General features: G+C 43.3%; 1 protein-coding gene across 2 annotated transcripts; it reads right to left on the bottom strand.

The window, feature by feature from the left end:
* Nucleotides 1-563: 563 nt before the first annotated feature.
* eif5 (eukaryotic translation initiation factor 5) lies at nt 564-13,045 on the bottom strand. 2 transcript variants are annotated; one of them, XM_086003037.1, is made up of 12 exons: nt 12,956-13,045; nt 12,664-12,827; nt 11,282-11,561; nt 11,120-11,201; nt 9,587-9,759; nt 9,125-9,236; nt 8,878-9,008; nt 8,487-8,648; nt 7,875-8,036; nt 7,609-7,773; nt 6,656-6,799; nt 564-6,352 (listed from the first exon to the last, which is right to left on the bottom strand). In XM_086003037.1, the coding sequence occupies exons 3-12, from the start codon at nt 11,351-11,353 to the stop codon at nt 6,257-6,259; spliced, it is 1,299 nt and encodes a 432-aa protein (XP_085859163.1). In that variant the 5' UTR covers nt 11,354-11,561; nt 12,664-12,827; nt 12,956-13,045; the 3' UTR covers nt 564-6,256. The 2 variants fall into 2 exon arrangements, with proteins under 2 accessions (XP_085859163.1, XP_085859162.1); XM_086003036.1 differs by lacking the exon at nt 12,956-13,045 and having other exon boundaries at nt 12,664-12,931.
* Between the last annotated feature and the right edge of the window lie 11,366 nt (nt 13,046-24,411).

Genomic DNA, 24,411 nt, shown 5'->3' with positions numbered 1-24,411 from the left:
CCTGGTGTCCTAACATTGATCCTTCAACCAACATCACAAAAAAAACACATTAACTGGTTATTATCTCATTGTGGTTTGAGGGACCTTGCTGTGTATAATTTGGCTGTTGAGTTTCCTACATTACGACAACTAAACTTCCATAACTGCGATAGTGTATTTCTCACTTTTGGGCCAATCGGGATATATGGGCAGGGGTCATCCAAATTTGTTTTGGACACTAATTGACATAGCACAAGAAATAGAACACAAGTTAGAAGCACAAATTTATCTTAAAGGGTATGTAGTAGCCATTAAAGTCCTGGCTATAAACTGAGCATGATTGGGGGTTAAATATTGTAGCTTATAGGATTTTTCATAAAGGAAATTGGGAAAGTGGAAATATTGATAAAAGACAGCATTACCACAGTAGAACAGAGTTTTCACCAAGGGTGATTGGGTAGTGGAAATTATGGCTAGAACAAAGGATGCAAGACTCTGGTGGGCATTGTCTACAGACCGCCTGACAGTAGTGATGGGATGCATAAAGAGAGAGATCAGAGAAGCATGTAGCAAAAACACAGTGGTTATAATGGGAGATTTTAATTTTCATAGACTGGGAGAAGCAAAACAGCTCAAGTAATAAAGGCAACAAATTTCTAAACTGTATTCTGGAACAATGTTTTAAAACCAACAAGGAATAAGGCCATACTAGATTTAATGAGTAACAAACCAAAGTTAGTTAACAATCTGATGGTAAAGGAACAACTTGCGAAGTGACCATAATCTGATTGAATTTGAAAGGAAGAGTCACAAACCAAGGTTTTAAATTTAAGAAAGGCAAGCTTTGAAGAGATAAGAAATAAATTGCATGGTAAACTGGGCTGAGCTGTTAATGGATAAACCTATAAAAACAGTGGAAAGAATTCAAAATAAGTTTTTGGTACAATACAAAACCAGTACATACCCAAGACAATGTCTTCACGATATGTACTTAAGCACCAGTGGTTAACAACTGAGGCAAGAGACAGCAGCAGGCTAAAAGGCTTGCACAAATGGAGGGAAGTGGAAATCCAGCAAACTGAGTTAACAAAATAAAAAAGGAAATTAGGTGCAAAAATATGAAAAAACATGCATGTATCAACACTTAACACTTTTAATAAAGACAAAAAGTGGTAAAGCGGAACGTGGGCGCATTAGAGCGATGCAGATGAGACTTTTGGACAAGAAATGTCAGGCTTGTTAAGTGAGTATTTTGTATCTCATTTCACACTGGCGAAAGAGGACAAAGTATCAGTGGTACATGGGAAAACTAAAAATAAGTCGATGGGGGGGGGGGGGGGGGGAAGCATAGTAGACGTAGTGCAAGTAGCAAAATGGTGGAACTTAAAGATAGACAAATCTCCATGGCCTAATGGTTGCCACCCCATAACATTAAAAAAAGGAGGAAACTGCAAGTGCATCAACTACTATTTCCTAAAGCTCTCTAGATTCAGGAATTGCATCAATGGACTATAAAACTGCACATCACTCCAATATTTAAGAAGGGATGGAAGGCTAAACCAAGTCATACAGACCTCAGTTTAGTAACAGTTGGAAGTTACTGGAATATCAGGGAGTGACCAAGCAATTCCACAAGTTTATCAGTCACCACAGATTTGAGATGCATAGGTCATGCCTGCCTAATCTCAATTTTTATTTAAATCACTAGCATATATGATATCTTGATATTGTCTATATGGACTTAAAGATTTTATACAAGGTTCCTCAAAACTGAAAGCACACATAATTGGAGGTAACCTTGACATAGATTGGCAGGTATGACACAGCTTTTCACATGTTGACTTGGTTGAAAAAAATTGTTGTATATCTACCAAGTGTGCAGGTGACACTACTTAGGAGGTAGAGTAAGTTGTGTGGATGGGAGCAGGAAATTACAAAAGGGACAAGTGAGCGAGTAGAACTATGGCAGATGGAGATCAATGTGGGGGAAATGTGAGGTCACTCACTTTTGAATCAAAGGAAGACTTTAATATAAATATGCATCCATTTTTAAATGAGATACTAGTTGTAGAGCCTTCAACAGACTTCATCTGCAGTACTGTGATGTTCTGGGCACCACACTTCGGGAAATATGTATTAGTCTTGGAAGGGGGACAGTGCAGATTTAGTAGAATGATAGGACATAAGGGTTAAATTGAGAGGTTGCAAAAACAATATTGGGGAGGAGAGTGAGGAGATATTAGCTAATTGAGGCATTAAAATGATAAAAGGGTTTGATAGGGTAGATGCCGAGGAGCCATTTCCTCAAAAATCCAGAACAAATTAGAGCCAAGTCCTGAGTGAATTCAAGAAGCATTTGTTCAGAGTATTGAAAATTGAGCTTCCTCCTTCAAAAGGCTGTAGGGTGCTAGATCAATTAAGACACAAGTAATAGATTTGTTAGGTAAGGGTTATCAAGGGGATTACGTTGAAAGGGCAGGTAAATGGAGTAGATACAACTTAGCCATGATCTAAGAATAGCGGAACAAAATTGAGGGGCCAAGATCAGATAGCAAATTTACAGAAAAGATATTAAGAACTAGTAGCTATGTAGTGCCATAGTTATACAACAGCAAAGATAATGGTTGAAGCACCCAAGTCAATATGCAAAATAATCTTGCCTACTATATTTCATGGTGAGAAGTTTTACATGTAGACTTTCAAGCTTTCCTGTGCTCAATCTCAAATAGTTTCCCTTCCACCTCACCTCCCTCTGCAAGCAGGATTTTTATTATACATTCCTAGGCACATTTATTTTATTACTGCAGTCTTGGGAGATTCACAGGCTATTGGTGGTATAGACAAGAGCTACCTGCTGCAGTGATTATAATCCTGATAAAACACTAACAGTACTGACCAAAACCACATTACATCATAGACGGTAATACATTACACACAATGTATTGCCCCTCACTATAGTAATGTGGTTTATGCATTTTTAATTTGACTGCGTGGGGGAACAGATGAGTGCTTCCAGCATGCGTTTGATCTCCAGCACGATTTTGCCTTCTGTCTACAACTATATGCACTAGCTTTTATCAAATGATAGTGTAGTTGCCATTCATCACTGATACAGTAGTTGCCACATAACTGGTTGTTCAATGACATCATGTTATGCATTATATACACATGACAAGTCACTTGGTTGGAAGAACAAAGACCAAACCACCCCAAAATCTCTGACTACCAAGACAAATCATAGGAAATCCAGCCTAAGTGACATTTCCCTTTTTAGCAACTTCAAATGCTTTTATTCTATCCAAGGGTTTAGATGTCTTTTAAGGGGGGCATTTATGTAGCTTATACCCAAGGGGAGGGGTAACAAAACTGTACAGCCTACCTCAGGATCCACCCCCATACACACAACCAGGCAGTTTAGTAGATTAAGGCCTGACTGCAAGTTGCCATTGGAAAATGGGTCCAAGAACACCACCCTCTACTCCAAAATAGGCACACAGCAGCTAATAAGTCTCTCACTGGTTCCTCCATGTCCCCCTTGGGGGGAGGGGAGAGAAGAGGGAATCCCCACTGCTTAGGGGTAGTGAAGTAGCAAAATGTACCCTCACCTTTTTAAAATGGAGATTGCTGATAGAAGCAAAGAGTGACATTAGCGTAGGTAACACCCATGGAACTAGAGCAGACTTGATTTACACGCAATATTTTTCTACATGAAAATGTCCAAAATAAATGAAAATTGGTGATCACATTTTGGGCTGGTCCTGTACTCAAATACTCAAGATTCATTCTAGGATTCTAATAACCTAAAGTCAGGGAGGGCCTGACCAATGTCTTGAGGCCAGGATGTGCTGTAGATACTCAAGATACAGATCTGAAATTCAAAGCCAGTGCACCATGGCTGTGACACAGGTTTCATTACAATGCAACATACTTTGATGTAGGGCTTGCTACAATCCCTGATCAACATGACAAATAAACAAATATTAATTCTGTCAGATGAGCCATTAACTGTCTTGACCAAGGCTAGAGTGACTATTTGTGTAGATGTGGACTTTAATATGTTCTTAAAAAATCTAATCAAACAAGGCAAGTCCTTGTAGCTGACAATTCCAACTTAAAGATAGAAAGCATTTGGACTTCCATCAGCAGGATAAGTGAAGGAGAAAGGAAAGAATCTAAGGCCATTAATGGTAGACATAGGTTTGTAATCAAGTATCTCAAGAGCCTGGGATTCAATGACAGCAGCTATTTCTCAAAACAGGACCTTCAGATTAGGGGATTTGGTACCTTCAAAAAAAGGGATTTGGTACCTTCAAAAAGAGGCAACATGGCAACTTAAAAGGCTATAACTGGGAGATGCATGGCCTGCAATGTAATTCTAGTCCCATCTGCAACATTAGTCCTCATTTGGACAGATACTCTGCTTATGCACCCATGTCTCAGACTGTCCTGCATCTTTCCAAAATCAGAGCTCAACTCCATCCATTAAGCATTCTGGCCCTGGGCAGTTTGGTGACACCAGTGACCAAACAGATCAGTCATGTCGGTGCCATGACTAGGTGACACTTTTGGCTGGATATTGAAAAACACTAAGCTTACAAAATTAAACATATGCAGTAGTGATAGACTAGGTAAATCACAAATTTGCTATTATCCACTTGTATGTTCTTATTGGGCAGACTATTGCAGTTAACTAGAGGGTGCTCAGTCTGTTCAAAGATGAGCATAGACTAGACCTCAAAGTAGCACTTGAAGTCAGCCCTGGATCACGATACACTTTTCCCTTCCCTCCAGCAGGTTTTGCTATAATTGCCAACAGCATTATGTTACACCAAACATCAAGATCCAAAACCCCAAATCAAAAACTAAAGAATGTCAGATTTTAGTTCTGACAATTATTTGATGCATTTCTTGCATCAACATTTTTTATATAAAAAAGTTGCACAGGACCTTGCAGCAATGAGACAACTCTGAAGATTGGATGGATTTCCAAGCTGTCCAGGTTCAAAGCTAGAGGTCTCACTCAAAATGCAGAAAGATTCAGATTTGGACAATAAACTGAACTAAACAAAATTAACATCTATCATGCTAAACTTTGATACACCGAGGTTAAGAACAAGGCAATTGTAAATGAAAGGACAAGATAGGAAAATGCATTTAAGGCTATGCAAATGTTTCACTTAGAATCATAAGAGTGAAAATGCAAAAAAACACTTCTATGCCACCACAGCTATGAGATCCCATCTAAAGTTTGAAACGCTCACTGTCACACTATCCACCAGCACCAGCTATTGCGTCCACTAAACCAGTGAATTAATTTATATTGTTGCTTATATTGCATATAAGCTGCTAGATTCATATGTTGGAGTTTATGGCTAGTTACACAATGGTGATGTTCTATATTGTGAACACAGGACTCCATGGTATGTAGACTGTGGCACACAAGTTCAGCAACCCCTGTATTAAACAAACAGTCCACCCATCATCTAAGGCTATTTTGTTGTCATTGGAAAACTGATTTGTGCAATCAGAATTTAACTGACTTGGTCCAACAGCTTGAATGGTAAAGACAGATCACAAGGTGCTCTTCAGTTACTCTACAATTGGTGTCCACACCCTGGCCTAGGGATGGGGAAGAAAATGCAAGATTCACACTGATGTGCTACCCAATAATCCCAACATTGGGAAATAGTTCAGTTGTGATGTTTTCTAATCAAATAGCCTATTAACACAATTTAAACTTACATATGACTAGGCATTTGGTGAGGTAACTGAACATGCAGCCATACCAAACATGAACCAGGTCTATCATGAGTTTTGGTTGGGGGGGGGGGGGGGGGGGGGAAAAGAGAGAGAGAAAGAGAAAGAACAAAAACTTCTGAAATTACCAATTGTTGGCAAGTTATGGTATGTGCACTGAATAAAAACCCACGTGTTACAATACAGAACACAATCCCCTTTAATTTGTCATTTACATCCCTGTAAAATGCAGTAAATGCAGAAATGTTGCCCAATATCAATGAGAAAAAAAAAAGTGCCATAGACAAACTAAGATTAGTAGGACCGTTCTACCATTTAGACTTGGGACATGCTGTCTTAAGAGTTCCTAAGTGGTAGGTGGTGAAGTGTCACTAGAGCAATACCATTGTAGAATTTGTACAGCAGAGACGGATTTCAGCAGTTGCAGTTTAAATACAGGAATATTTCTTCATTACTGTGACTCTTCCACTGCAAGAAATCTAATTGGTGAATTTTTCCCCCCCCTCAGTGAAGCAATACATCAAATAGCATCAATATCTATATCATCTTCCTCTTTTGTCTTAATGCTTTTCACAGTTTCCACTTTCAGTTCTCTTGCAGAGCTGTCATAAACCACCTGTAAATAAGTAAATGAAATTTAGTGACAGTATACACAACTGAACATGATACAGCCATGTACAGAAGCAACTGAACCATGGGATAATTTACATTAAAAGGCATACAGCTGCAGAAGCCAACTTGCAAAAGCTGTTGCCAAGTTAGGATAATTACCCTCACTTTGATGAATGTACTGGCCTAGAAAAGTTTAGTTTTGCCAATTGCACAACTTTTCTAGATCTGTATTCAAGAATCTACACAAGTTGGCTGTAATTTTCAGTAAGTTGCATAGAAGCCAAGGCAGATCTAGAGTTCTAAATACCTCCACATCCTTCTCTGCATCATCTTCCTCCTCCTCCTCCTCCTCTTCAGATTCCTCTTCAGCTTCCTTTAGCCACTTAACAAATGGATCTGCCTTCATGTGTATCTCTTTGGCAAGTTCCTTTGAGACATACTTCTTAGATACCTGTGTAATATGATTCAAGTTAAATTATGCCATGTCAAGAACAGCCATTTCTATCTAGTTATTTTATCTGATCTGCACAAAGCATTGTTTTATACTGAAACCTACAGAAAAAAAGTGTCAAACAAAAATAGCTTGTGTTGACAGGATGAATGCAATTCTCCAACAGGAAGCAGTTTACAACTACAGTATTAAGGCAAATAGCCACATCACAGGCATGCTTCAACAGTGCAGGGTTTCAGGAAGAGTGCAGAAATAGCTCTAGTCCAAGATTTTTAAAATTGTCAGACACATGGACCAAATGGCTCCCTTCTGCACAGAATTTTTTGCACCACCTTCCCTAACGGCTAGTAATGCAAAAACCTGGGAGAACGGAGACAATAAACCCAAAACAAATGGACCAGTTTCAGGAAGAAAAAAATTCTGCCACAGGAGATGGGTAGGAATTAATACGCAGCAAATGCAGGCTTTTTGCTCAACTATTGAGACAAAAGTCTAAAGATTAAATTAAACATCCCCAAAATCACATGATCCTCTCCATCCAGCAAATCCTTCTTGCCTCCACAATTTGGAAGAGCCATGCGATAGTGGTTCTCTTTTCCACAATGGATATCCAAACATGTATCCACTATATCTGAATACGAAAACCAGTCATTGGTGTTACACAATTAGGACATCCTTTACATCTGTGATATTGTATTTAACTAAAAGCAGGTAGCAAGTTAAATTCTAATTTCAAGCTGAATATTCAACATTCAGCCTCCTAAATCAATTCTCAAGTTGAATCTACAAAATTTGCACATTTAACTTACTTTTTCAGCCCAGGCAAGGATGACCTCTTCCTCTAGGAGATCAGCATCATATAGCTCCTTCAGGACGTGCGGAACTCTGGGAAGCAGTTGATCCCGATGCATCTTCACCAGACACTCAAAGCCACCAAGTAAATACTTCTGAGCCTTTTTATTGCCATGGCAGAACTATCAAGAGAAAACAGTTTGTCATGCACTATTGAAACAAAGCAACAGTGTCTAGTTTAAAAAAAGGGGGGGGGGGGGGGGGGGGAAACAAACAAACTTACACGCAGGAAGTGTCGTTTATATTTCTTGATCTGCTCCCTAATGTTCGCATCAAAAAGCAGCTCACTCAATATGAGGGGGCCCATAGCTATCACATCCAGCCTTTCAGCTTCTGATAGAAGGTCTTTATCAGCAGAGTCAATAATGCCCTCTTCCTTCTTTCTCTGTAGAGAAAAAGGGACATTTGTACACGTTATACTCTAGTCACCCATTTACTAGACACCAAGTTTGACCGTAGTCAACATTCATGTTTTCCAGATGTGAAAGACTTTTCTTTAAGTTATTAGTTACTCACGCAGAAATAAAGGACTAAGCATTAAAATTTATAGAAACCACAAAAAACTTATAGCTAATGAGTGGTAAGAGAACTATGGAAACCAAGAAAAGTAGCAAATTCAAGACAAGGATATTTTTATCATTTGTAAAGATTATCTTAATACATTGATGTTAAAAAACCTTGTAATGCTAGCCACATTGCTAGAATGTGAAATGGATGCTGAATTCCAAGTGACTTTTTATGTTCAAATTAAAAACAGGAAAACATCACCCCCAAATAAATTCAGAAACAAAAGCACCTTAAGAGCCATGCACCATTGCATATCAACTATTAATACCTTGACAAAGTTGTAGAATAAGTTCACTCTCTCCTCCAAAGTTTTCCCCAGGTCATCACTGAGAGTCAAGTTTTTGGCATGCTCACTAATTTCTCCCATTCGACGCCGCTGAGCTTCTTCTGTGGTTTCTTCACACCAGTCTTCATCATCATCCTCACCATCCTAGGAGATAGTAAGGTTTATCAAATCGATCCCAAAAATTCCATGTGAATCTCAAATGGTTGGATTTACTTTAAAAATACATTTTTTGTCTAAACAGCATACTGGGATTTGATCAGAGCACATCGTTCACCCTCAATGTTAGGCATTTAACTGCCGTCTCAACTTCCCCCACATAGCTAGCTTCAAACCATCTTGCAAGATTTTATATTGGACAATAAAATCTGATTACCACTACATCTGGAGCATCAAACTCATTGTGGGTGGATGATTCGGAATTGGACACTGAGCCATTCTCTTTGTCTTTGCCCTTTTTGTTTTTCTTTTCTTTTTCTTTCTTGGCTGAACCACCGTCCCCATTTTCTGCAAGGTAAACATCCCCATGTCAAATATTTTTAACTCAAACTTGGGGGGGGGGGGGGGGGGGGGTAGTAGTATGTGGAGAGAATCAAGTTTTGCACTGAGAAGTCCAAACTTACCAGGTGGATTTTTAAGAATGAATGTGCAGAGCTTGTGACGTGTGTCAAGCATGCCTCGGTATCCACAGGCTTTACAGGAAATACCAATGGTTTGTTTCTTTGGATTGACATGCTAAAAGTTAAAATAACCATGTTATAATTTTGATGCAATAACAAAATGTCAAGAAAGGATTAACATTTAGGCATCCATCAAAACCACATGCATGCCAATACAGTAATTAGGGCAAGAGTTAAGACTAACTAATGAAAGTTATGTAGGTCACATTATATAAATGAATGACAATTTAAGATCTACCAACTGACTCATTGGGTGGCATGACACTGGGAAAATGCACCAAGCTGGAGCCATTTACCCATGGCAGCTTTTAAATGTCATGCTGAAGGGCTCCTTGTTAAGGGCAAGGAGAAGAAAAAAAACCCACTGCTGATTGACAAAGGATTTCATTCTGATTGTACACTCACCAGGTCAGTTTCAGGATTATCACACTCATTACAAAGGACAAATTTCCTAATGAATCCATCCAGCATGTCTTGCAGCTTATTCGCTTCATGAGATCCATTCACAATATAACGGTCATTCTTTGAATCAAACTGGGTCTGAGCTCCCAGCTCACAACCAAAAAACTTGGTGGGATCTGCAAGGAAAATGGCATTTCATTTAGGAAACAAAATGATTTTAAAGTTTTTCGACCCATGGTACATCCCAAGTTACCTCAATTTCAGCCAAGGTGAGTGGTACAACAGACCTTTGCACCTCATACTAGAAGAGGGTGACCAGCAGCCAGAATTCATTATGCACGAGCATAATGTAGTGGGTACAAGGGCTGCATGGAAGATTTAATTTGGCTGTCGTGCTCCCTAACCCCACACCCTCCTCTCTGGGAAATATACCAAACGAAACCAAGGCATACAAAGGTCACCACTTGTGGAAAGTACCAGGGGGCTGCTTGCAGTCATAGAAACACCCCACAATTTAAATTTTTGTTTAGCTCATATGCAGACAACCAACATGAAAGACTACAAGGCAGCAAATTGAAGCAACTGAACAAGATGCCCTCAAGCCCCAAGAATTTAGCTATTAAAACCCAGGTCTCATCACTGCAGGTTTCTTCTGCTCAGCTTGTGGGTCCCAGATGTTTTGAATGGTATATTTTTAATGCTTACTCCATTGGTAGATAAATTCTTAAGCAGCAACTTGGTAAGTAATTCAATGGAAGAAGGATTTTAAAAGCTTATGATCAAGTGCTCCATGGCACATATACACAGCCAATGAACAGCTCTGGGTTAAAAAAAAGCCTATACAATGCAGTATATGCATCACAAATTTGATTACAAAATTCCCAGATTGCAGCAATCTAATAAAAGCAGGTATTTTAGCACCAGTGCAAAGAGCAAGATCATGGTTCCATCGCTAGATAGCCAAATACAAGTCTTGAAAAATACAATGTTGACCCAAGCAGATGACTGGGAAATTCAATTATGAAAAGTTGCAAATTCCACAAGCAATAGCTTTTTTGTGGCAGTTTTCCACTATCACATGGAACAACCTTGACAGTTTAGATCTACAGCATAACAGGATTGTAGTCACCAGCCCCAATGCTCGGGACTCATTACTTCAAGTGACCAATAGGTGGCACAATCCAACTAATTGGCCAAACATGTGAGTGCAGGGATGGGGAAAGCAGTTAACAGTCCACTTTGCTATTCTAGTTTGAGATTACAAATATTTGTAATGAAGTTATACATGAACTAGGTGACCAGTTTAAAAAAAAACACAACTAATGGGAATGTAATGTTAGCTAATTAAGATTTGAAAAATATCCTTCAGGTATATTTTGCATATCCATACAGTTCTGTGCAGATGTATAAAGCAATTTGATAGCAGGTGAAGCCTCAGATTAGAGATGTGGGCATTTAGTTACATAGCCTACTTTGGAACACCAAGTTTAGACAGCATTATGGAAGCTAGATGGTTATAACTTAACTGGTACTTACACGTTGGAGGCCGATTAAGCGCCTTGGCAACGTCAACCATGTTGACTATGACTGTCTTTATTCCATTCCCTTTGCCCTCGACCTGAGGAAAATCACACATTTTAGTTTGCAACAGAGAAGATCCAAGCTAAAACCAATTCAAGTACTTCCAATCAATCTTACCTTAGCAATCAGACGGGGCATTTTGTACCGATAGAACTGGTCAGAAACACTGCGGTTGACGTTGACAGCCATTCTGGTTTACTATTAGATTTATGAGTAAAGTGAAAAGATCTTTGAATGGAATTTTTTGGTATCTTCTGTCTGAAGAAGAATGGATGACATAAACAATTGCAAGTGTACTCGGTCTCTGACATGAAAAAGTTTGCGCCACTTAGGCTGCGAGTTCCCCGCTTGTTGGTTAGGTTTCCCCGACACAGGTACCAACGGCTGCGCAACAGCTCTGTAGTTAAGAGACAGAGAGAGAGATTAGGCAGGAATTTAAATGGCTCTCAAATTTAGACAAAAATAGTTGCATTTACTTTGTATAATCCACTGCTTGCTAAAGAACGCCTAAGGTTCGCAGCATGGATTAGGCAGAGTATGAATGCACTTGTAACATAAAAAGGCATTATGGTATTCATCAATTATCACTGCAGAGAAAATACATTTCAACAAGTCTTAGTTACATCAATTCCTTAAAAAAAAAAGTAAAACAAAAATGTGGCTTTAAAATATTATGATCGAATATTCCTAATCAACATGGGGGGCCTGAAACCCCCATCAAGGCACACCTGGATTTCTAGGGCTGTAAATTTATAAAACCTACAAGTTAGGTCGGCACAGGGTTTAATAGTAAGATCTTTATTTTTTTTAAAAGTCTAAGTGCAAAGTACAGGAAAATGTTTGTTCATTTCACGGTCACACATTCCAAACTTGGATAAATAAAAGTCCATTAACACTTATCTGTAAGTCAAGGTTATAGGAGCTACTGGAGCCAACGGCAAGAACCAACGCTCACTAGTGTAAAAGCGGCTGTCCAGGTGGCATTTTTAAGGGGGCGGGAGGAAAGAGAAAGAGAGAAAGAAAGGAGAGAGAAAGAAAGGAGAGAGAGGAAAAAATAGGGGGGATTGGGGGAGAAACATAGGAAGGAGGCGGCCGTGTGCCGAGTCATCCTTGTTGCAGCAGCCGCCGCCTCCGCAACACGTGAGTCACTGCCCAGCACCGCCATGCGCAGCACGCACTCCGCACATTGCGGAGGAAAGTTAAAAGATATATATTTAATGTATAATCAAGCGCTTATATCGGCCAACGCTCACCAAGAGCAGGTTATATAGTGCGCCACCCGCGAGGAGTCCGCCGCAGTTACAAACAGCTCCCGAAGTAAGTTGCGAGTCGCCAGCCCGGTTGGCGCATAGTGCGTCACACGGAGGGAGCCGCCAGCCAGCCCGGCTGGGGCCGCAGGACGCCATTTTGAGGCTCACGTCCTGCTCTTCCAACACGTTCCAGCGGCTCGCCCCCGAATCCCCCCCCCCAAAACGACCCCTACGTACCGATTATCTTACCGTTTTCACAAAACAAAGACATAAACACAAGCCTAATCGCTCTTGGATATGGTGAACTACTAGGACGGCACGTCACGGTGCCGAGACGCCGAACACCTTCTGTGCGCAAGAAATTTAAAAAAAAAGCCCTTGCGTGGAGCGAAGACGCCCTCGTTTGCGGCAATCTGCGGAGGGGAAGAAAAAAATTACAAAGTCAACGTGAATCGTAATTGTCCGTTAATTCGGTCATTTTGGCTGAGTAAATTGTTAACGAGCTCGCCCGCCCCTCGCCGCCTTCCATCCCCGTGCTCACCTCCACGACGTTTGCCCGACAACCAAAAAACGCCTTTCTGTACCAACGCCAGTCACTGGCGCCTCAGCCTAGCTTGCTGGGACACAGGACCCGCCTCCTCCTCTCTGCGATTGGCCGTTGCGCGGTTACCCGCTTTCCCATTGGAAAACCGTCGTTGGTGCCATTGTTCTGCGTGGCCGACTGGCCAGTCACTCAAAGTGACGTCATCGCGCAAAGTTCTCAAGTTTGGTTGAGAAGTGCGTGAAGGGCGAGCTGGTCTCGCGACAGCTGAGCCCCGTTTCAATTGGCTGAGCAGTCACAGGTCTGAGCACTTGAGTGGTGATTGCATCATGTGTGCGAGAGGTTGCGAAATTGAGGGCTATTGTCTTTTCGTGATTGGATGAAGTGGGGCAGTTTAAGTTTCTAGAAGAAGTGCCGCAGCATGGATGTGTTTCCAGCACAGTCATAAAACCAATATTAAAAATCTATAGACTAAATTAATTTCCAGCTTGTGTCTTTTTGAGATTCATATGACGACACAATATAATGTATTAATAACTATGGAAGAAAGACATTGAATTAATGGTAAAAAAAATAACTTGCATTTACATAGCACCATTTACGACCTCCAGGACATTCCAAAGCACTCCACAGATGATGAAGTACATTTGAAATGTAGGCACTGCTGTTATGTAGGGAAACACCGCAGCCAATTTGTGCACAGCCAGGTCTACAATCAAGAATGAGATCAATGATCAGTACTGGTTGAGAGATCAATATTGGCCAGGATGTCAAAAGAACTCTTTCTCTGCAAATAGTGCCATAGGATCTTTTACATCCACTTGAGAAGGCAGACAGGGCCTCATTTTAATATCTGATTTAAAAGGCAGAACAGCACGTCTGACAGTGCGGCACTGAAGTGTCAGCATAGATTATGTATTTAAGTCCTCTAGTGGGGCTTCAACCTGGAATGTCTACCTTATGCCGTAGTGACCAGAACCAGATGCATGTTTGAGATATGGGCCCTGAATTTGCGGGCGGTATAACGGCGTTCTCTCAGATCTGCTGCGACTTTCAAGTCCTCATTGAAATTATGTGCTGGCGAAAGTTGGGCTAATTGCCTACCCACTGCACATGAATTACACTGGAAAATTTACGGCTGGTGCAAACAGGCGCAGGAGCCTGTTTGCACAGCGTAAAGGGAGGGAGGATGAGAAAATTACATAATAATTAAAAACAAACATGTTCCTGCGCAATTCTTGCACCATGTGGGAACTTAAGGACACTTCATGTGTTTCCAGCTGCTTGAGCTCGAGCTCAGGGTTTCCAAACTTGAGGGGCAGCTGGAGTCACTGCGGAGCATCAGGGAGACTGAGAGTTTCCTGGACCGTACGTTCCAGGAGGTGGCCACCCCACAGGCAGACAGAGTTCAGGATAGTAAATGGGTGGCCATCTGGAAGAGTAGGAAGGGGCAGGAAGTGCAGGAGTCTTCGGGATGTGTGTCACTCTCAAACTGGTACGCAGCATTGGAGACTGCTGGGAATGATGACACCTTGATGGAGTGCCTTCCAGACCATGGCACCAATGGGCAAGGGACTGCAGAGGGGGGAACAGCAAAGCATAAAAATGCAGTTGTTATAGGAGATTCCATAGTTAGGGGGACAGACAGGCGGTTCTGTAATCGTCATCGTGAGTCCCGCATGGTGTGTTGCCTCCCTGGTGCTAGGGTAAAGGACATCATGGAGAGGGTGCAGAATATTCTGCAGGGGCAAAGGAGTGAGCCAGAAGTTATGGTATACATCGGTATCAACGACATAGAGAGGGCAGGTATTGAGATCCTACAGTCAGACTTTCAGGAGCTAGGGAGGAAGTTAAAAAGTAGGACCTCAAAGGTAGTAATCTCTGGGTTACTCCTAGTGCCACGAGCCAGCGTGAGTAGAAATAGGAAGATAGAGAGGATGAATGCGTGGCTTGAGGCATGGTGTAGGAGGGAGGGCATCAGATTCTTGGGGCATTGGGACCAGTTCTGGGACAGGAGGCACCTATTCAAAAGGCACGGGTTGCACATCAACAGGACTGGGACCAATGTCCTCGCGGGGAGGTTCACTAGTGTGGTTGGGGAGGGTTTAAACTAAATTGGCAGGGGGGTGGGCACCAGCATATAGAAGTAAAAAAGAGGAATAAGGTGCATAAAGGAAGGAGAGTGTTGGATAGTACTAGAGAATGAAGTAGTACCATATTAGATAGGAGCAGACTAAGAAGGACTACGAGGAATACAAAGACAGGTTTGGAATGCATGTATGTAAACGCACAAAGTGTGGTGAATAAGGTTGGTGAGCTACAATCACAATTAGTCGTGTGGGAATATGATGTAGTGGCAATAACGAAAATGTGGCTTAAAAATGTTGAGGACTGGGCGCTTAATATTCACGGATACAAGGTGTTCAGAAAAGATAGGGAAGGAAAAAAGGGAGGTGGGGTGGCAGTACTGATTAGGAAGACATTGTAGTGTTGGTAAGAGAGGATGTCTTTGAGGGGGCAAGGACAGAATGCATTTGGTTAGAGTTGAGAAGCAAAAAGGGTATGATCACGCTATTGGGGGTATTCTATAGGCCTCCAAATAGTGAGAGATAGAAATCACAGAAACCCCACAGTGCAGATAGAGGCCATTTCGGCCCATCGAGCCCGCACCAACATATATCCCACCCTATCCCCGTAACCCCACGTATTTAATCCCAACACTAAGGGTCAATTTATCATAGCCAATCATCCTAACCCGCACATCTTTGGACTGTGGGAGGAAACCGGAGCACCCAGAGGAAACCCACGCAAACAAATCTGCAGGGAAATCACAGAGATGTGCAAGAACTATAGAGTGGTGATGTTGGGGGACTTTAATTAGCCAAATATCGATTGGAATAATGTTAGAGTAAAGGGAAAGGAGGGGGAGGAATTTCTGAAATGTGTTCGGGAGAACTTCCTGGATCAGTATGTTCTCGGCCCTACTAGGAAGGAGGCGTTGCTGGATCTCGTGCTGTGAAATGAGGTGGGCCAGGTCGACCAAGTGTCTGTGGGAGAACACTTGGGTAAGAGTGATCATCGTATCATAAGGTTTAGATTAGTAATGGAGAAGAGCAAGGAACAATCTAGAGTGGAACTTCTAAACTGGAAAGTTAGCCCAACTTCAATGGGATGAGAGGGGATCTAGCCACGGTAAAATGGAACCAAAGGTTGACAGAAAAAACTGTAACGGAACAATGGGTGATCTTTAAGGAGATGTTCCATGTATAGGCTAGGTATATTCCAACAAGGTAGGGGAACCAAAGCCAGGGCTCCTTGGATGACGAGGGAGATAGAGAATATGATGAAACAAAAAAAGAGGGTGAATGATGCTTGTCAGGTGAATTCTTCAAGTGAGAACCAGGCCAAATACAATAAGTTGAGAGGGGAAATTAAGAGGAAAATAAGACTGGCAAAGAGAGAATATGAGAATAGAATGGCAGTTAACATAAAAGGGAACTCAAAGATCTTCTACCGGCATGTAAATAGTAAGTGGGTGGTAAGAGACAGGGTCAGGCCTATTAGGGACAAAGAAGGTGATATATGCTTAGAGGTGCGGGGCAAGGCTAGAATACTTAATGAGTACTTTATATCGGTGTTTACTAAGGAAGAGGATGCTGACAAAATATCGGTAGAAGCGGAGATGGTAGAGGTACTGGATGGGGTGAAAATTGAGAGGCAGGATGTACTGGAAAGGCTGGATAGGCTTAGAGTGAATAGTCGCCTGGTCCAGATGGTTTGCATCCCAGGTTGCTAAGGGAAGTGGAGGTGGAGATAGCAGAAGAGCTTGCCATAATCTTCTAATCTTCGCTAGATACGGGGGAGGTGCCAGAGGATTGGAAGTGGCAAATGTGACACCCTTGTTCAAGAAAGGGTGTAAGGACAATTCTAGTAACTACAGTTTGGTTAGTTTAACATCACTGGTGGGTAAGGTTTTAGAAACAATTTATCAGGGAAAAAATTAATAGGCACTTGGAGAGGTTTAAGTTAATTAACGAGAGCCAGCTAATCTAATTTGACTAATCTAATTGAATTTTTTGATGAAGTAACAGAGAAGGTTGATGAAGGGAATGCAGTGGATGTTGTCTATATGGATTTTAAGAAAGCGTTTGACAAAGTACCACATAAAAGGTTGGTTAACAAAATTGAGGCTCATGGAATAGGAGGGTCAGTGTCAGCTTGGATAAGAAATTGGCTTAAGGATTGAAAACAGCGAGTCGCGGTAAATGGTTCTTTTTCAGACTGGAGGATGGTAGACAGTGGTGTTCCCCAAGGGTCAGCCCTAGGGCCACTGCTTTTTTTGATATATATATAAATGACTTGGATATTGGAATACAGAGTAAAATTTAAACATTTGCCAATGATACCAAACTTGGAGGTGTGGCAAACAGTGAGGGTGATACCAATCGTCTGCAACAGGTAATAGATAGGCTAGCAGAATGGGTAGACAAGTGGCAGATGGAATTTAATACAGAGAAGTGTGAGGTGATGCATTTTGGCAGAAGGGATAGGGAGAGGCAATATAGACTTAATGGTCCAGTTCTAAAGAGTGTGCAAGGACAGAGGGACCTGGGGGTTCATGTGCATAGATCTTTGAAGGTGGCAGGATATATTGAGAGAGTAGTTAGCAAAGCATATGGGATCTTGGGCTTCATAAATAGTGGTATTGAGTACAAAAGCAGGGAAGTTTTGCTGAACCTTTATAAAGCTCTGGTTAGGCCACAACTAGAGTATTGCATCCAGTTCTGGTCACCACACTTTAGGAAGGATGAGAAGGTCCTTGAGAGGGTGTGGAGAAGATTTACCAGAATGGTTCCAGGGATGAGGAATTTTAGCTACAAGGTTAGGTTGGAGAAGCGGGGGTTGTTCTCCTTGGAGCAAAGGAGGTTGAGGGGAGATTTGATAGAGGTGTACAAGATTATGACGGGTTTGGATAAGGTAGACAGAGAAAGGCTGTTCCCATTAGCTGATTTTACAAGGGCTAGGGGACACAGATTTCAGGTTTTGGGCAAGAGATACAGGGGGGACGTGAGGAAGAACTTTTTTACGCAGCGAGTGGATGCAGAGGAGGAGCGGCTCATCGCAGGTGAGGAGGAAGAGGAAGCCGGATCCTCAGCGCCAGCGTCTCCTGAGGAAGCCCATACCCACACTGGGACCACGTCTTCCCTGGAGGGGAGCAGGGGGGAAGGGGTCTGATGAGGGTGAAGCTCCAGGACCCAGCGGGCTGAAGCAACGCGATGTGGTTAGGGAACCTCGGGGGCCTTCTCCCCGGAGGGAGAGTAGGCCAGCGAGTCCTGCTGCAATGGACGCAGAGGAGGAGTGGCTCATCGCTGAAATGAACACCCAGGCGGTGGACATGCACACTCAGCTCATGGGTGCAGTGGGAAGGGTGCTCGAAAGCATTGATGGACTGGCAAGGATTGTGGAGCACTCCGCTGCAGCACAGGCGGACACAACGCAACTGCTTAGTGCTGCAATTCAGTCATTGGCTGCCGTGATCCAATCTCAGACTGGTCTCATGCAGTCTTAGATTGAGGCAACACAAGCACTGACTGCTGCCATCGTCGCTGGTTCGGCCACATTGTCCCGGGGCGCTCACGGCGCCGCAGCAGGCCAGCAATCCGTGCTCGAGCAGATTGCTCCGGATGCTGAGGTGCTGCCCTGTGAAAGTGCCAGTGTGTCGGTCGAGTAGGGAGGTGCTGTCCTCTCTCAGGATGACAGCATTCCTGCTCCCACCACTGTCACTTCCCCATTGCACTTGCCACTGCCTGCAACACAGCTAGCCCAGACTGCTGCCGCCCATGCAGAGTTGGTGCAGTCTGCAGCCAGGGCCTCCAGGCCCAGAGCTGGTCGAGGGCGTCCTTCAAGGGCACCTGTAGTCTCAGGATCTGACATATAGCAGCCTTCCACCAGCCTTGCTGCAGCCACTGGGGCTCCATTACAGAGGAGCAATAGGGTGGGAAGGGGGTAAGTGCGCAAGGGATGGGGATCACCCTCGAAGGGCAAACAGTAGGAGGTCTCAAGAAATGTTGGGAATGTTTTTATTAAAGGCCGAGGTTCGTCTGATAACTTTTATTTAGTGTTTTGGCCATTATCTCCAGCTTGTGAGAACCAGTTATGTTAATTAATGATTTATTGTGTTTGTTTCTATTAGTTTGTCATGAATAAATGACACACACAGAGTTTGTACAATAAAAAAATTGTTGTATTCAAAATGTACATGTTTGGCCTTTGGAATCATTGCTGGCTATAGGGGGTGCGGGATGCTCTCCATGATGTTGTTCTCCATGCCAGAAGCCATCTTCTGAGTAGGGGCCCAGAAGCGGCTTGTTATCAACTGTTGACGGACGGCCCTTGCAGTTTCAACATTGTGGGCCTCCCTCCCGCCTTGGTGCTGCTGCTGATCATCCTCCTCCTCTTCCTCCGGTGGTGCACCAGTCCCTGGTTGCATTGGCTGGGTCCTCAGGATTGCCAGGTTATGAAGCATGCAGCGCACAACTATGAAGAGGGAGACTCGCTCAGGAGAGTACTGCAGGGCTCCTCCTGAGTGGTCCAGACAGCGGAACCGTTGCTTGAGCACGCCGATCGTCTGCTCAACGATGTTCCTGGTAGCAATATGCCTCTCATTATACTGCAGCTCAGCAGGGGTGTTGGGGTTACGGAGCGGTGTCATCAGCCAGGTGCAGAGTGGATAACCCGAGGAGCCAACCACTTGGCTGATGCAGTGCCTGGAAAAGCTCTGGCACACCAGTCTGGCGCAGGATGAAAGCATCGTGGCTACTGCCAGGATAGCGGACATTGATGGCGAGTATCAGCTGTCTGTGGTCACAGACCAACTGCGCATTTAAGGAGTGGTAGCCCTTGCGGTTTTGGAAAAACACTGCATTTTCATGCGGTGCCCGCAATGCCACATGTGTGCAGCCAATGGCGCCCTGCACCATGGGGAAGCCCGCTATCCTCGCAAAGCCACATGCGCATTCATGCTGTTTGGCCCGGGTCATCGGGAAAGAGATGTACTGGCGTCTCCTTTTATAGAGGGCATTTGTCACCTCCCGGATACAGCAACGGACAGCGAACTGGGAGATATTGGCGATGTCCCCAGTAGCTGCTTGAAAGGAGCCGGTAGCATAAAAATTCAGAGCCACTGTCACCTTCACTGCCACCAACAGAGACGTCCTGGTCCTCAGTTGAGGCTGCATATCTGGTTGCAGCAGGTGGCAAAGCTCAGTGACTACCTCCTTGCTGAAGCGCAGCCTGAGCAAACACTGCTCCTCAGACAAATGAATGTAGGAGAATTGTTCCTGGAATACCCTGGGAGGGTAAGGTCTAGGGTTGCAAAATTCTGGGAATTTTTAAAAGAGGAAACTTTCCATGGGAATTTTCGGGAATTTATGGGAATTTAGGGAATTTATGGGAATTTAGAGTTTTTTGCACACTGATGGTTTTTGTCTCTGACCCTTATATTATCTTTGTCGTCAAAATAGACATACTGTTCCATACAAATAAAAACAGGCTTTCAAGACTTTATTTAGGTTATAATTTTGAACTTTATTGAACCCCCACAAAAAAGACCCATCTAAAATAAAATAAAAAGAGCGTCAGCTTATTTAGCCTGTAATTTGTCCTTATTTTGTCCCTTTGAGTCTTCTACTCATGAGTCTTCTGAGTCTTCTACTCCTCATTGCTCCTCCTGATTCTCTGACTCTGGCTCTGACGTGTCCATTTCCTCCTCTGTGTCAGTGTCTAGCTGTGTGGTGGACACTTCTGTATCTGGCTCAATAAGTTGTAGGTTCGCCCGGATAGCCACCAGTTTCTCCACTCTCTTGTTAGTCAGCCTGTTGCGCACCTTTGTATGCGTATTCCCAAAAAGTGACCAGTTTCGTTCAGAGGCCGCTGATGAAGGTGGGATTTCGAGTATCACCGATGCAATAGGTGACAGGGCCTCAGATGCACAAAGTCCCTTCCACCTGGTATGTGCACTGATATGCTTGCATGATTCCCATAGCCCATCCCCATTCCAAAGACCTTGCTTGGTAGAGAACTTTGCCAGACTTCCCAGAACTTTGCCCACATCCAGATTGAGATGGTGTGAGAGGGTAGAAATCACACTGTAAGCGCTGTTGATCTGTTCTCCAGAAAGTATTGGTCTCCCAACATGCTTTGGGTCCAGCATGTATGCTGCAGCATGAATCGGCTTGACACAAAATTCTTGACGCGTCTGTATGAATTGAACAATTGCCTTCTCCTCTGCTTTGAGCAGCAGGGATGTGGGTAGGGCAATGCTGATTTGTTCTTTTAAATCAGTAAAAAGCCTGAGAACATCTGACAAGACAGCGTCATCTCCTTCAATCTGAGCAATTGCAGATGCTACTGGTGAGAGTAGTTTAAGGCTGCTAACCACTCTCCCAAAACACATCATCCAGCAGTATTTTCTTGATGGTGGTTTCCATATCCCCAGACTGGGATATTGCCATTTCTTGCAGCGACTCCTTACCCTCCAGAAGGCTGTTGTGCATTATGACAACACCACCCCATCTAGTGTTGTTGGGCAGCTTCAGTGTGGTGTTCTTGTTCTTTGTCATTTGCTTGGAGTTGTAGGTTGCTGCAACTACCTGTTTCCCCCTGACATACTTAACAACTTGCTTGGCTTTCTTGTACAGTGCTTCCATGGTTTTCAAACCCATGATGTCCTTGAGGAGCAGGTTAAGCCCATGAGCTGCGCACCCAATAGACGTCATATGAGGGTAGGCCTCCTCCACTTGAGCCCAAGCAGCCTTCATAGTCGCAGCATTGTCAGTAACTACTGCAAAGACCTTTTGTGATCCAAGATCGTTGATGACCGCTTTCAGCTCATCAGCAATGTATGTGCCTGTGTGTCTGTTGTCCTTCGTGTCTGTGCTCTTGAAGAACACTGGGAGAGGAGTGGAGACGATGTAGTTTATGATGCCCTCCCCTCGTACATTTGACCACCCATCTGAGATAACTGCAACACAGTCTGCCATCGCTATCGTTTCTTTGAGCTTTCCTTGGACTCTGTTATACTCAGCCTCCAGCAAATAAGTAGACAAAGCATGTCTGGTGGGAGGACAGTATGCAGGGCGAATAACATTGAAAAATCTCTTCCAGTACACATTGGCTGTGAGCATGAGGGGTGAGCCTGTTGCATATACAGCTCGAGCAAGGCACTCATCTGCATTCTTCTGGCTATGGTTATCCATTGTATCAAAGAACCTTCCAAGTGGGCCAGGAGTTGCTGATGATAAGGAGCCTGATGCTGAATGAGAACCATCATCTTCTTGAATGGGAGCAGAGGAACTCTGGGCTGACTGCTGTGAGCTTTGAGTGAAGTTGTTGCATTTGGATAAATGCTGCTGCATCTTTGTGGCATTCTTTACATATGGCTTTCTACAGTGTTTGCACATGTACACAGTCTTTCCATCTTTAATGCCTGGGGTAAAATGCTTCCACACATCCGACGGTAAACGTGGCATTGTTCTATGCAGAGAAATAAAGGGCATTCATCTCTGTGTCGAACTGCGGTCGATCAGCACGATTGCAACAGGGTGAGTACATTTTTGCTGATGCTCCATGTGATGGAAGCATGACCTGTACACACACGACGCTACATCACCAATAGTGTATTATTTTGTATATTTTAAATTGAAGGACAACAGAGTTCAACAAGTAACTGGTTTATTTGGTATAAAGTCTGATTTACTTACTGCATCATCACAACATCAGCAGAAAACAAAATGACTTCCCTCAGGACCCCTAACCTGGATCTTAAAAAAACTATAGCAGTCTTACAGATGCCTGCAGGCCAATCACAATTCGATATGCAAATATTACAAATAGAGGGAGCTAATCGCTCATCCACTCATCCAACCAATCAGGACACATTTGTTCACAGTCACACACAAAACTTGTAATTATTAAAACAAGCCAAGTAAGAAGATAAACATATATTGATTAAGAAATTCCTTAATAATTAAGATTCCATCTCTGTTAGTAATTTTAAGAGAGGACCTGTGGAAAAAAAAGAAAGAAATACAAAAAAAACAATATTATGCTAGCATGTGCTTTTTTGGGCAAAATTCCCAAAATTCCCAAGCTAAACTTCCCGTGGAAAATTTCCGGAAATTTACCGGAAACTTTCCACCCCTTTGCAACCCTAGTAAGGTCTCCTGTGCAGAGACCTGTTTGCCCTCCTCCCTCTGGCCATGTTTGCCACTCTCTCTCTATCTCTGATGCCTCCGATTCTGCAGGTGCAGGATAATGCCCCGAATCAGTGCAGCCCCCATAGTCTTTTGACAATTGAAGCAATGAAGGTCAAATCCAAAAGAACCTGCAAAGTGCTGCTCAGTAGCCAAAACTACTTCACACAGCGTTGAATCTCTCCAGAAGTCTCTCTCCCTCTCTCTCTCAGAATCTCTCTCTCAGAATGCGTGGTGCAAAAATGTCTCCGACAAAAAAAAAGGCAGGAAGAGGCCGCCTTTAAATAGCGCTCCCCTAGCCCCTTCCCGACTGGAAAACGTTCCACTCTCCCTGTCGTTGCTAGCGGCAGGTGGAAAGGAAGGGGGCGCCACTCAATATCCGGTCAAGGGCGCTACCGGGGCATTGCACGCTCGACTGATGTCACGATCTGCGGGTGCAGGAGATCGTAGTGGTAGAGTTTAGCGCCGCCGCAAAAACTCTGGTCAATTTCACAAGCGGCGCAAACATCGCTGCACTCGGGCGCTAGTTGCTTTGTGCCCCATTAGCGCCCTCTTAGGGTACAAACGGGAGGCGCTAATCAACTGAATTTTTCCCCCTTTGTGTCCTCCTCACATCTTGCTAACCCACCTATCTTTGTATCATCAGCAAATTTGGCTACAGTACACTCGGTCCCTTCATCGAAGTCATTAATATAGATTATGTATAGTTGAGGCCCCAGAACTGATCCCTGTGGAACCCCACTAGTTACTGATTGCCAACTGGAAAATGACCCATTTATCCCGACTCTCTGTTTTCTGTTAGTTGGCCAATCCCCTATCCATGTCAATATATTACCCCCAACACCGTGCGCTCTTATCTTGTGCAGTAACCTTTTATGTGGCAACCTTATCGACTGCCTTCTGGAAATCCAAATACACTACATCTACTGGTTCCCCTTTATCCACCCTGTTTGTTACATCCTCAAAGAACTCTAGCAAATTTGTCAAACACGATTTCCCTTTCAAAAAACCATGTTGACTCTGCTTGATTGACTTATGATTTTCTAAATGTCCTGCTATTGCCTCCTTAATAATGGATTCCAGCATTTTCCCAATGACAGATGTTAGGCTAACTGGCCAATAGTTTCCTGCTTTCTGTCTCCCTCCTTTCTTGAATAGTGGCATTACATTTCTGGTTTTCCAATCCGCTGGGACCTCTCCAGA

This window comes from Somniosus microcephalus, chromosome 12 (genome assembly GCF_052327205.1).
Source record: "Somniosus microcephalus isolate GS21.2 chromosome 12, FLI_Smic_1.0, whole genome shotgun sequence".
Taxonomy (NCBI): Eukaryota; Metazoa; Chordata; class Chondrichthyes; order Squaliformes; family Somniosidae; genus Somniosus; species Somniosus microcephalus.
This window is presented reverse-complemented; position numbering and strand designations above follow the sequence as displayed.